General features: G+C 38.3%; 1 protein-coding gene across 1 annotated transcript in view; it reads right to left on the reverse strand.

Moving 5' to 3' along the window:
- Window positions 1-1509: 1509 nt before the first annotated feature.
- The window catches only part of ATP1B3 (ATPase Na+/K+ transporting subunit beta 3), a 39340-nt gene continuing 25974 nt past the window's right edge, over window positions 1510-14875 (reverse strand). The window contains exons 4-7 of the mRNA XM_081072990.1: window positions 11684-11871; window positions 9417-9470; window positions 5827-5913; window positions 1510-3036 (exon numbers count right to left, since the gene is read on the reverse strand). Coding sequence (XP_080929116.1) covers window positions 2863-3036; window positions 5827-5913; window positions 9417-9470; window positions 11684-11871 — 503 coding nt within the window. The 3' untranslated portion in view covers window positions 1510-2862. The remainder of the gene's footprint in view (window positions 3037-5826; window positions 5914-9416; window positions 9471-11683; window positions 11872-14875) is intronic.

Here is a 14875-nt window from a genome sequence, read left to right on the forward strand (position 1 = left end):
TTCATGCTTAAATACCAGCCCTACCAGTCCTGACTCCAAAGTGAATTTTGATTTTGTTTCTGGGAAATCCATCCTCAGTGGACAAATCCTGCCACTTTTGACAATGGTCCGACTGGACTCTAGGCTCCTGAAAGCAAACCCAAAAACCATTCCTGGAAAATTCAGAAGGATGAAACGTGATAGCATAATTGGTCTAAAGGGGCTTATTTGAAGGACAATAGTCCCTGGAATGTGAGAAAATTGGTTTGTTCAAAAGGCAGACACACTGCTTTCCAGTCATGCCTGATCTATCTTTGCAACCAACAGCGTGAACAAAGGCTTTCCTGTGGAAATTCTCCCTTCCTGAGGCACTGGCCTGATCTGTGAGGAGCACATGAGGATACAAAACGCAACCCCTCCAGCGAGGGAACTAGTGCATCTGCAAAACTCTCAAATCAATTTAGCAAACTCTGTTCAGTTTCCTTTAAACTCCTACTCAACAATACTACGAAAGCAAAAGCCAAGTGAAATAAAAAATTCCACGTGGATGGTTTCAAATTCACATTTGTGACCCCTCCTTCCATACAAACCTGGGCACAAGGCTAGAGGTAGGCAGACAGCAGACTGCTAATTTCTGTCACCCCTTTCCTCAATGAGCGACAATCGCTTCAAGTCAGCAACAAAACTACAACTGCACCCCGCGTTTCCAGCTACCAGGAAGGAAACACTCCTGAGGGAGGGTTCCCTTTATTCCTAGCGAAACTCTTCACCGTCCCATAGACCCAGCTCCTTCCCACCGTCCCCTCCACAAAACGCTGCCTGTCTTTTGGAACCTTTTCAGTGTTTCAGATTGGAGACCTATGGAACAATCCAGCCCAATCCCCGCTGCACAGCCCCGGTAACGTAACCGCCATAACACACACCACAAACTCTCAGTCTGTCCCCTCCTAGTTTAAGATCTCCAAGAGACTGTTCAAGATGTCTTTTCATCTCTGTATCCTCCGAGTCTGGCAAATCATTCCTTGGCACATAGCAGGCCTGTGATACTTGTTAAAACTCCCCTAATTTCAATGAAAACAGCCAGGCAGTTGTGCTGATCAACTAAGGTCAGATGGCAGTCCAGCGGAAGCATGCCCCAACTTCTGAACCACGGAGGCACGGATGACTTAGTGCCTTATGTGTACACATCCCATTTTTCTCTCCAAACCCCACTCCTCCACTCTAGGTATCTCAATTCTTGTTTCAGGTTCTGAGACTCTGAGAACTAGTTTGCTTTTATCTAAGTGCATTAAAACAGAAATTCAAGCCATATTATATTTCAAAATACACAAACATAGAAATTGAATCAATACTTCATAATATGGATTTCACAGAAGCCAAAGTTGACAGCTGCTGAGAGAACCTGTTCGTACTGAGCCAACGGAAGTGGTGTCCTAGCTGCCGCCACGACACTGCTCCAGCACCACAGCATTTTGCCGTCCTTGTTTTACACACTTCATTAAGAGACAGGGTAGAGAGGAAAATCAAAGCCCAGAAAAGGTTTGCTTTATTAACAACTCCAAGAATCACTTTCTTCAGTTGCAAAGAATTCTAAAAGGAAAAGAAATCTGTTATCACTAAGCGCTCAGTGACAGAGCAACAAGCAGAGCTCGGATGGGGCCGAGGGCCCACCACCAAAGAAAGCACAGAGGCTGTCGTGGCACACGGAGGCCCAACTGGCCAGCCAAGGCCACCCAGAGCACTCGTGTTTTCTCCAGAAAGTCATTCCTGAGCCAGCTGGGTTGGGTCCCACTCCTCCTGACTTGCGCCAACACAAAGACAACCTCAAAAATATCAGCTTTGCCTTTTTAAGGAGAAAATAACAAAACAAAACAAAAAAAGAAAGTCTTTAAAAAACCCGATCATACGGGAAGCACACCTTTTTCAAGAGGAGAAAAAGACCTCACGTTACGACAAAGAATCACACCAAAAACCTAAGACTGAAGGAGGAAATATTTCGTGGCACCAAGCAAAGAATGCTGAAATTAAACAGGTTGGAAACTGTGAATAAGTTCCATGTTTTATATTTCACAATTTATATTTTTTATTAGAGTCCACACAGACTGCTAAATAAAAGCAGTAAACAAGATATATCACAAACTATTATACAATTTAAATCTTAGGAATTTAATTTCATAAAAAAATTAGGTGCATCTTCATACTGGGTAACTAAAAATGCTGTTTCATCTATGGTCTACACACTTTTGTAAGAGATTTAGAGCATTAAAAATAATCTCATAACTTTTTTTTTTTACGTTTTACAACAGAAAGTTTGTGTTCTTAATCATAAAGAGCCACAGACTAATTCAGCATGTAAAAAATAACTTTACAAAAAACTCAAGACAACCTTTCAAATCCACATTTATTATTTTTTCTTCCTCACATACAGAACCTCCCCACACAACACAGTTTTGCAGCTATAAAGTCATTTTGTTGGTCAGGTACCATTTTATCCCTAAAACTTTGCTGGCATCAAAATATGACAGTTAACCAGTGTTAAATCTATAAAATATTTACATAGCACAGCACATTAAGCTTTAGACACTTGGCAAATTAAACCACATAAAAACAGGACAAGACCCCCATTCTACATGTTCAGAATCAGGTGTTCATGGTCCCTATCTGGTGACTGTACAATGGTTCCAAAAGGCAGCAGAGGCAACAGGCAGTTACTTCAGAGGACTTTGAACACTGTGATCTGGAAGCACTTTAGGATGTTACCCCAGTGTCGTGTACCACCCCACCTTTCTCTAAGGCAGGCTCAAAATTCTAGAATGTCAGGTCCAGCTGATAGAAAATGAAGACAGACAATACAACATTTACTCTGTGGAGACCTCCTAACTCCTACTGTGCATGCATTGCGATTTTGAACACAACTCGTCCTAAAAACTTGTCACGATCATCATGGTTTTTTAGGTTAGGTGAGTCCTCAATCTTGCACTCGACTGTTACTTCTCTTGAGGTACTATTAGAACCAAAGCCGAGCTGGAGAGCAACTAATGGCTGCAGATACTTCGCCTGGCAAATAAAGGAAAATACATTAGTTCAAATTCTATAGTAACTTCACCTACACTTTTTATCAAGAGTGGGTTTATTCTGTAAAATTTTAAAACCAACAAGACTTTTATCTATTAATTAGATCTATTCTTTTCTTTTTTTTTTAAATAATAATCTTTTAAAACTTTTATTTAAGTGTGTCTTTCCAGGACCTATCAGCTCTAAGTCAAGTAGTTGTTTCAATCTAGTTGTGGAGTGTGCAGCTCACAGCGGCCCGTGTGGGAATTGACGTGTGGGAATTGAACTGGCAACCTTGTTGTTAAGAGCACCAGGCTCTAACCAACTGAGCGAACAGATCTATTATTTTTGTTTTGTTTTTGGAGTCTCTTTTTTTTTCTTGAAACTGGATATTCATTTATTTTCACTTAATTTTTACTGATAAAAGTGTTTATGGCTATCTCTTTTCCCCTGAGCACTGCTCTGAACATATCCCATGGGTTTTAATTTGTTGTTTCACTCTTATTTTTTAGATATTCCATAATCTTGGTTTGAATTTCCCCTTTCACCCAAAAGATGTTCAATAGGTTTCCACTCCCTCCCTCTTGCAAGGGCCCTTTTATTTTAATACTGCCTAATTTTATTGCATCATGGTCAGAAATTATCATTTGTAATATATTTCTACTTTATGGTACTTTAGGATGCATTTTTTATAATTTTGTGTGACTGTTCCAGGAGTGCGCTAGAAGAATATGTATTGTATTATCTATATATATTTGGTAAATAGGCATATGATCGCCCTTACTGATTATGTTATTTAGGTCTCCTAGATACCTCTTTATGATTGCTGTGTAAGTTGGTGCAAATATACTCAGTTGCTTTACTATCACTGTGCTTTCTAAATATAATTCTTCACTAAAAAGGAAATAGGGGCTGATTGCAAGGCTGGGACAGGGAAGGTACAAGGTGAACGTGGAATATCTAGTGGTGCCAGAAAGTAAGGAAGTGCTCAAAGAATCATTGAGGCATGTCAAAAAGACAGGGGAGGGGCCGGCCCGGTGGCTCAGGCGGTTAGAGCTCCATGCTCCTAACTCCGAAGGCTGCCTGTTCAATTCCCACATGGGCCAGAGGGCTCTCAACCACAAGGTTGCCAGTTCAATTCCTCGAGTCCTGCAGGGATGGTGGATTCTGCCCCCTGCAACTAGAAATGGCAACTGGACCTGGAGATGAACTGCGCCCTCCACAATTAAGACTGAAAGGACAACAACTTGAAGCTGAACAGCACCCTCCACAACTAAGATTGAAAGGACAACAACTTGACTTGGCAAAAAGTCCTGGAAGTACACACTGTTCCCCAATAAAGTCCTGTTCCCCTTCCCCAATAAAATCTTTAAAAAAAAAGGACAGGGGAGCCAGCCTGAATGTCTCCCATCGGCCAAATGTGGAACAATTTTAGCATCAAAATAAATGATTTTAACAGATTATAATCCCTGAATAAGAATCCATGAAAATATACTGATATAAATAAATAATAAAGGGTGGAGAAAAAAGAGCTCTTCCTTACAATGCCAACTAGTAAATGGAAAAAGGAAAAATGGAATTAGAAAAACATTTGGGACCAATCCTATTATTAGCTGATTCAGGCAAGATCAATCGACAAATGTTTAGGCTATGGAAGAATCAGAATTTTATACTCTTGATCTTTATCAAATACAAAGGAAAAAAACAATAACTTTACAGTGGAGAAACCTGGCTGACACCACCATAAATAACCAAGTGTTCAGGGTAACCCTCACCACTAATGGGACTACTCAAAACCATGTTCATCCCGACATGCTGTTCTAAAAAAGACGTAACTTTTTCTGAGGCATACCTGCCAAAAATGTACAACCGATACTTAATCATGAAAGACATCAGACAAACTCAAATTGAGGAACATAAACAAAACAAGCAAAAATAGGCCTGTATTCGTTTTTGAAGAGTACAAGGGCATGAGACAGACTGAGGAAATGTCCTGTTTATAGGTAACTAGGGTGATATCTAGGACCAGGAAAACACTTCTTTTCCAATAAAGGACATTACTAGTAACCACCAGTACAATCTTAACAAGGTCTATAATACTGGATAATAGTGCTCTGATGTCAATTTCCTTTGATAACTGTATTATGGTTACATAAGATAATGTCCTTATTTTTAGGAAATAACACTCAAGCATTTAGTATAAAGAGACACCATGTTTGTAACTTAGTTCCAAATGGTTCAGGGGAAAAAATTATATATAAGTGGAGACTGATAAATGAAGTAAAATATTAACATTTGGGAAATCTGAGTAAAGGGTCTACAGGAATTCTTTCTATTATTCTAGCCCCTTTAAATTTGAAATCCTTTCAAAATAAAAAATTTTATAAGTATATATACAGTATGATCTTCATTTGATAACATAACATGATATATACATACATACATATATATATACATACATATATATACTTAAAGAAAAAACATGCAAGAAATTAGACTACAATATAGTTATCTCGAGGTAATGAGCTTTATTTCCTTACTACTTCTTTATGTTCTCTAAACAAGCACATCCCAAATAATGAGAGAAAACGGTATTTTCTGCTTGGGCTTTGTGTTTTGAATTGTAGATTGTAGAATCTCGATTTGCCATTAACATTTGTATTTAAAAACCAGAAATTCATGATGCACAAGTTACACAAACCATCCGTCTACTATATCAGACAAGGGACATTTTAATAGAGATGTGCAAATTTCCCAAGAGTCACAACCACTTAAAAACTTAAAAATACTTACATGCAGTTTTTTCCCATAATATGGAAAATATTTTAAGTCTATAATTCCATCAGGAGGATAAACTGATAGAGTTACGTTTTCAGCATTCTAAAGTCGAAAGGAAAAAAACAAACAAATGCTTTTTAGGTCATAAAAAACAATTGTAAAAGCATATTTATATTGAAGCAGTATCGATTAAGAATAGTATGGAAAAGTACAACGCTGCTCCATATGCATTCATTACAAGTGTATTTTTGAGAAGAGAATTGCTCATCTTGATTTGATCCCTTTGACCAACTATCCTGATGCTTTTCACATTTCCTGGCGTACCCCATATGCTTCCCCTCAGGAGTCCCCGCCAGATCTATTCATGCATGCTCTGTAAAATCTCATGTGCCTTCCAACTACCAAATGCATTCATGCTATTTATTAGTTATCTCTAGTTTTCTTCTTAATAAGCAACTTATGAAAATTCTCATGGACACCTTCTGAATAGGCCTAATTTTAATGACTGTAATTTTAACATATACTAAGTAGGTAACAAATAGACAATGATTACATCAGTGGCAAGTTTACTGAGCACTAATTAAAACATTACTAAACACGTGAATTCTAGATATGAATATACTAATTTTTGTTTCTGAAAGGACACATGAAACACTACAGCAAAACTAAGAATCTCTTCTGAGAAGTCCTACTCTTTGTTTCATTTACCTGTCATGAAGTAGTACATGCACATGGCAGGGAGAGAGAAATGCAGACAAGTGACACAGCACCCCACAAAAAGGGCACCTTCTAATGATCCACATCAAAGATATGTGGAAAGAGCAGGAGATAACAAGGCTAAGAGAAACTATAGAAGCCATTTTTCAATCACTTATTCAAACACCACCCTAACATTTGTACTCCTTAATTAAAAAACAAGAGTTTTAAATCTAAAACTCTAGCATTTTATATCAGAGCAAAAAACAATCGCTTTGAAATGCGTGTTTTTCTGCATCCATGGCTTTTGTATGTAACCTAGTTTTCTTTAACATATGAGAGGAATTCACAGAAACAGAGATGTTCCCCAAAATGTAAACGAGGCTTTCTTTAGGTTGCAGTTCATTGAGCATCTCAGTATGTATTTCCAGTCAAATACCACACTGAACTGATATTTACCTCATTTAGGCCTAAGAACACTTAAGAGTGCAGGATCAATTTTATAGAGAGAAGAACTGAGGCTCAGAGTCAAGGTCATATGCTCTCGATCCCCAGATGTAACAGACTCTTAACTGCTCTCTTGGTTTGTACCTAAACCATGTTTCAGGCTTTTACATACACTTGTATTTTATACCTTCTGTGAAAATAAACATTTAGAAATTGTAAAATACTGAAATGTGTTTCTGAATAATGAGGAGATACTTTAAGGTGAAGCACAAATGCCATAGTTTTCTAAGTATATAAATGGCACCATATGGGAAATCATGAGCAACTAAGTCCAAGAATTACTATGAACAGTCACTAAGTTCTACTGAAAACAAAACGTTTTAAAATTAATGTATTTTGTTTCTTTAATACAATCATTATCTGTAAACTACTTCAAGGTTACCTACCAAACTGTCTAAGCAGTGATACAATCTCTAGGTAGCATTCACCAATTTTTTTCTTCTACATTTTCCCAGATTTTCTCATATCTGATTCATTTTTATAAGAAAATACCAAAAAACAAACAAAAAACTAATCACATAAATGAATATTATGTCTTTTGCAAGAACCATCCTTTAAATTAATATAAATTAAAAGCCACCCCTAAGAGCACGTTCTCTCACTAGTGTTTATGCAGTAAATGTTTCCATCTGTTCTGCAGAGCCATACCTCTAAAATTTAGGGACAGCACCTGATTACTCCTTTTTGACTAGCTTAGGAGTGAAACGCATACAAACATTTCTTCCAATTTCGTGTTGCTTTCTAACAAGGATATTCCACACCTAAATAAAACAAAGCTCCATCTATTTTGAATAGTTTATGCATATATAACTCTTCAAAGCAAAGGGGACAGCAATTTGAAATCTGGGTCATTAAGACCAGGATTTTTCATCCCTGTTTTCCCCCTAACTAGTCCAGAAGCAAAGGATACATAATAAATAAACAAGGAGACAAATTCATTTAAAACCCTAAGGGCTGAGTTACATGGAGTTTACACTGGCCAAAGGTTTATAAAACTGAAACCCAAGGAAAGGGTTAGTTTAAAGCTTTTGCCCTTATGGCCTAAAAGTGTGTCTTCTTGGTGGTGGTGGTGGGTCCACAGAACCACCATTCCAAGCTTATCTATGTAGTCTGCTCATATGCAAAGGCAAAAGCTCCTGCATACTGGGGGACTGTCATGAAATTAGCACTTCTACATGGCCGTGGCCTAGCACTCAAGCCTCAGCAACTTTCTATTGGAAAGACTTGCAAGCAAGGAAGTTCATTGTTATACAACATAGCTTCTAAAATGTGTTCTATAGGTGTAATGTTTTCTTTTGTCTTAAGAGATGACAGTACTGGTTCACTAGATTTTTAGTATTTGTTTATCAAGAAAAACTTGGCTTCGCTGCTGAGCTGAATATAGCATAAGGCGATAAGCTGAATTGCCTATGGTCACACATGTACACTTCCATCCAGACAAGAAACCACGAACTTCCCGCCTTTTCACTGAACTCTTAAGTGAGTAAATACTCAAAATAAACTAATCAGGAAAAGCTAAAGCAGGAATTCTCAGTGTGGGCCCCAGAACAGTAGGCGTCACCATTACTTGGAAACTTTAGTTAGAAATGCACATTTTGGGTCTCACCCCAGACCAACAGAGTCAGAAACTGTGGAATGGGACTGAATAAGCCCTCCAAGTGATTCTGATGCATGATGGAATCTGAGAACCACTGAGCAAGAAGTTTCTGCCCAAATAAATCCACTCATGGTAAAAGGAATTAGCCTTTTTCATAAACAAATTTAGAGTTTAATGTAGTATTTCAAAATACATCTGACACATAATTGGAGTTGGAATGTTAATATTTTGCACAAGGATAAAATAAATTTAGAACTTAAAAGTTTCTCCTCAGAACTCTTACCCATCATTTACATATTTGTCTGAGTTGCACTTGCAGCGTGGAGAGAAAACAAAAGAAGTTATGAGATGAAAACTGCACAGCACTTTTTAAAAAAATAAAGTAGGGACAAGAGAGAAAAACATTGCCTCTACCTTAAGGAAAATGTACCATATTTCATTAAATCTCAGATCCCACTGATATACACCAATTTATGTACTGTTAAGAAAAAAAAAATCTTATGATACACTGTTAAGATACCATCAATTCTAAGGCCAACCCCAATCTGTGTTATGAAGCTAGAAAACAAAAAGTGAACTTTAAAATTAATGAAATACATCTAGTATGTGGAACTGTGAAGGCAACGTGTGACATCAAATGCACAAGGAAAACACGTCTTTGAATTATCATAAGCAAACAGAGAAGGGCTACCCCCACAGGACTTTAAAAATGTGACAGGGAAAAAAAATGACAAAAACTCATTAGACTTAAGTATTAAGATACATTAAAGCTTTAACAGAGTTGAGCTATTTTTTGAATACTAACCTTTTGAGGAGAGCAGTGTATCCTTGGTTTTCCTTGAGGCTTTAATCCAATTATCTAAGGTAAAGAAATATTAATTGAAACATCGCAAATATATACAACAAAACTTTTCCACCTGGGGGCCAGGGGTGCAAGGGTTGGGATGAACACTAACTGTGCATTAAACCCTGTCACCTGTGTCTTTTACATTAATTTTATTTTAGAGGATTAGAACGGACTTTTCAATATACCAACTGGCTATCTCATTACCCTAAACTGGGGCAATTTAGAAAATAAATCAGTTACCAAAGAATTGACCAAAAGATAGCATTGCCATTTGTTACCCTTAAAATAAATAACCAGAAACCTTTATATTTCATGAAATATATGAAAAAACTATGCAAACAATAATTGCAGAAGCATAATATTTTATTGTTTTTCACAAAAACCTAATAGCTCACAATTCCCAACATATTCCCATAATGCATCCACCGAGCCTGACCATATTTCACCTGTCTGCTCTACAAAATGCATACATTGGGAAGAATCCCATTTGAAGACTCCTATAGCACCATGTGCATCTACTTCTATCGAATGAGGCTACTTTCATGTTTGTAGTTGATAACTAACTCTTGTATCAATGGTTAACAGATATTTATCCATCTATTTCGTGAGATTTTCGGCATTTTTAATTTATATGCATTTTACATGTGAATGCTTATAAAATGTAAATATTCCTCCCAAAAGACAAATGTTGTAGCAACCTAAATAATAATATCAACAGCAATAACTATTCTTGCCCATGTAATGACTTTGAACAAAACATCCTGGGATTAAATTCCCTGCTAGGCAGGCACATCTCATTACGGACCTGGTTGTACCTGATGTTGTCTGCCTGTCATTCCCTGCAAAGCCATGCTCCTACTCTCAGCAAATAGAATCTCAGGCCCTCATCGTTCAAAGAGTACATAATTGAGACAAAAAATAAACTCAGACAGTTGGTCCTGTGGGAGGGCTCGAACTTCTGTCGGCTTTCTATGGGAACAGGTTTTCCTGTAATCCCATTGTCCTGAGACACCCCTAGGAGTCGGGGATTACAAACGGCTCCTCTGTGGAAGTGAACAAATGTAATTTATCTCACAAGCTAGATCTTCCAGTTTCGCATTACTTTTGGCTTACTTGGCTAACCTTCCTTCTTAACAGTTTTGCTGAAGTATCCCTCCGTCATTCATGAAGCATCTGCTGTGTGCCAGGCCAGGTTTCAGAATGGTACCGACTGAGAGCTACAGGGTAATGAGGACACCGTCTGTCCACTGCAGAGGGAAAGGAAGGCGAGGCTGCGGGTGTCAGTCTGGGCACCTCAGAATCTAGCCGGCTCTCCCTACAAACTCCTTTTTTCAGCAATGCCAACTTCCGAAGACTAAAGTTTTACTTTTCTTAGGGATGGTAGCAATTTGCTGATTAGAGGGTGACGTTAGTGATATGTGAACTCATGATCTTGAGAGGTCTATACACCTTTTTAAGAAACTGCCTTTTCTCGGAGTAAATGACCAGGAACAACCACTTTTCAAGGGAAGACCTTGCAGGCCTGGAAAGGATAACTGTACCAAAACACAATTCTGCAGTGCAATATTTATAGAGCAGCCTGGCACAGCGGGGTTAGGAGCCACAGAAGGGAAGCAGCTTCCTTTGCACGATGATCCTAAGCCATTATCACACAGGGAGAGAACTTCAGCTTCCTGATTTGCTAGTGGCTCTATAATGCGGGCACCTCTTGTGCACAACACGGCAAATGCTGCTAACTTGGGCTACAACTGCAACCCCCCCCCCCCCAGCTCGTAACAATGCAACTCTACTTGCAGTTCTACTATTTAGCTGTAAATACGTATAACAATATGCTTTCCTACTACCTATTCAGAAAAAGTTAAATAAGCTAAAACGTCATATATTTCCCCATGGGATTTGAAATTACTTTAGAGCACAGGATTCAAAGATGGGCACTTCACATTAATAAAACCATTCTTTGGGCTTGACAACCAGAACACCTGCCCCTTGAAGCATTAATTATGCCTAAATGCATGTAACTATCTCCAAAAGGGAAAAGGAGTAGTTTCACTCCCCAAACCGTGACGCATTGGTGAACCAATCCTGGTTTGTATTTTTTCCAAAGGTCAATTAAGATCACTGTTAGCCTTTTACAAAAGCTATCCCCAAATGAGAGAACATTTAATGAGTAGTTGCCAACTTCTTACTAGAGGGCATTAGGAAAAGGCAGCCAAAGATGTACATACTCTGTTCATTTTCACCAGAATACAAGGGTACCCTCTGGAATAGCCAAAGTTAGGATCCTTCACACCATTGCAGTCTGCAAGTAAGGTAGTAACAGGAAACTGACACGCAACATAGACGGGACCCTTCTGTTCAAAAAGTGCTCCATCGGGACAGTCTGTGAGATTCTTCTGTTCTTCTAAACCATATGCTAAAAAGGAAACATATGTGCATGTAGATCAGCCAAAAAAGATCTTAAACACAACCAGGAACATATCACCTTTGAACAACATCTTTGAAGACAAAAACAGCAATGCTAACTACTAGGTAATGTGCAGGGAAAGAATGTTGTGTCTGTTCCTTTAACTTTTAACAGCTATCTAGTGCTCTAAAGTGTACTGCACTTCAACAGTGGTTTATAGCTCCATCTCTTTTGTCACCATTAGGTGGGGCCAGCCATAGCTATAGCATTGTCTGAATGCCTTCTTGCTCCTGGCCCAAGATACAATGGTGAGGACATAAAAAGGCACTGCCCTTATGGAGCTTACCGTGTAGTGGGTAAGACAGGTGTTAAGTATAAAATCATAACCAAAGGGTCTGAAGATACACAGTGCTATGGCAGTCTATACTACAGGGACAGCAATAGCTGAGAGCAACTGTTAGCTTAGAAGAATGTGTTTTTAGCAGAGATGGAGTTATAATTAGACTGATTCAAAAGCGATAAAGGAGTAAAATGGGTACAACTTGGAGATGGGGAAGTGGAGGAGAAATCTATAGTGGTTTTTCAAATGCTTGCACTGCACTGACCCAGTGTTAGGCAAAAGTGGCACAACAGTGAGCACGCTGACGTGGCCCCTGCTCTCCACGAGCTTAGTGTATCGAAGAGACTCACTATTAGCAGGTCATAGGTATATGCTGAACAGCTATGGTATACACCTGAAACTGATAGAACGTTGTATGTTAGCTAGATTTTTAAAATAAAAATCCTTCAAAAATAAGTTTATATATAATGTGATAAATAGTGCCTCAAAAAGAACTCCTGGTGTGTGTGGGTGTAGCTGGTACCCAAAAGGCCACTAAGATGAATTCAACCAAAACAGGAACTAAAATTTTAAGGTAAATGCATTTAAAACAGTGTCAACCCAATTCTTTTGAGGTATTAAAAATGGCTATCCTTATTTTAAAGGGGGAAGGTCATTTAGAACTTAACTTGTCAAGGATATAAATTGTAAATGCCTCCAAAACAAAATTTGGATCCAACTATTCTGTTTATGTCTATACGTAATTTGTAAATGTGAGATAATTTTCTACTTCCAGACACTGTGCTTCCCCCAAAATAAGACCTAGCCGGACCATCAGTGCTAATGCTCTTATTATATTCAAACAAGACCGGGTCTTATATTTATTTTTGCTCTAGAAGATGCATTAGAGCTGATGGTCCGGCTGGGTCTTAATCAGGGAAACACGGTAATATGGGTAAAATTAAAGGCAAGCATTTGTAAGGATTGGGTATTCTAAAATTCTCAGAAATACAGAAACTAACTCAAATGCTTTTCAAGTTCACATGATGTAAAATTAATCCATAGTAAATAAAAGCTATCTTAAGTTTACTGGTTTAAGTAAACCAGACATGTGTTTATCTTACCTGGTTTTTACAAAAATAAGTTTGTGTTAATTGACTTTGATGTCTATGAAAAATGTTTCTAGAGATTATAAAATATCCAAGCTAAAAGAATGCTAATTGCTTACTTCTTAGTTTTCATTAGAAGATGAAGTTTTAAGGGTTAAAATCTCTCTCTCTCTCTCTCTCTCTCTCTCTCTCTATATATATATATATATATATATATATATATCTATATGAATAACTGTGGTATTCCAGAAGGGTCCCTGAAATACATCAAAAGACTTGAAACCACGTGGGAAGCATTGTAAAATAAGTGAGGGAAAGTTCTAGGGTATATTGTATAGGTAAACAATGGTAGTAAATTAAACGAATCCTCAGGCCTATGGAAAACCCAAGACAGCTGCTTGTTTCTTCCTCGCTCCCCATTTTGCCGGTTTTTGCATTCCTTTTGTGATCACAGTGCATTTAAGCTGCACTTAGATGAAGGAACTTACGAACTGACATTATTGAAAGGAGATTATCTTACTCTACTGCCAGGGTTTGAATAGTCACTTTTAAAAAATACCAAGTTGCAGTAACTGCTTCCTTTCACAGGGAGCTCCCAAGAGACAGAGACTTTAAAGATCATTGACTGCCACCTAGAGATTTTGTTTACTGGAAAGGACATCAAATAAGAGAAACTCTTTAACCTCACTGGAAAGGCCCTATTAGGTACCTAACTGCAAAAGTGGACATCAACTCCTGTTTACAGACATCAAGGACGCCCTGAGGACCAGAATGGGTAGACATCAGAGGTAGACAGCTATCCCAAGACATCAACAAGTATACCTACGGACCGATACTGAACCCAAAATCCATTTTGTTTGGTTTTTACCTATTTGCTAATGATACAGTAATAGCCATACTTGTTCTTTGGGTTTTTTTATATAGTCCAACTGTTTATGATTACTGAACATGTGTAACTGTCAATACTCTTTTCATGGCTATGTAAAGATGCTATGTACTAAATAGTAAATACAGAATGAGACAGAAGGCAAAACTCAGATCATAATAATTCACAGGATAGAAATGATCCAGTGGGGTTTTTTTTGCAATTAAGCCCATTAAGACCCGACTGCCTTCCATTTATCTGTCCTTCTCTTTCGGGGAAAAATTTGGCCTCAGCTCAGATCCCATGGATATGGTACTGCCCCATCCCCAATGTTCCCCAAGACGACGTCAATACTGAGACTTCCTAGGAATAAGCCTTCCTAGCACTGTGAGACCACACTACCCAACCAAAAGGCTGGTCATCAATGCATCCTATGGATTGATTTATAACCAAATGGGGGAACTGTGGATGAAAAAAGAAGTTGTATAGAAAGTAACCTCACAGGGTGATCTAATCATGAATTCCTAACCGGGCAGGTCAGGGTGGGGAGTCATGCCCAGGCCTATACCTCCTCTAGTGAAAGGTCTTACGCCCCCCTGTCCATTGTTCTTATGCATCTAGGTGAACACTTTTGACTATCAGAAGTGATACCCCTTGAAGTGGTAATTGACCCTCCAGAGCGCACATAACTATCCTGCTATCCTGTCCCTGTGGTGCTTA

Source organism: Rhinolophus hipposideros, assembly GCF_964194185.1.
Source record: "Rhinolophus hipposideros genome assembly, chromosome: 14".
In the NCBI taxonomy this organism is placed as follows: domain Eukaryota; kingdom Metazoa; phylum Chordata; class Mammalia; order Chiroptera; family Rhinolophidae; genus Rhinolophus; species Rhinolophus hipposideros.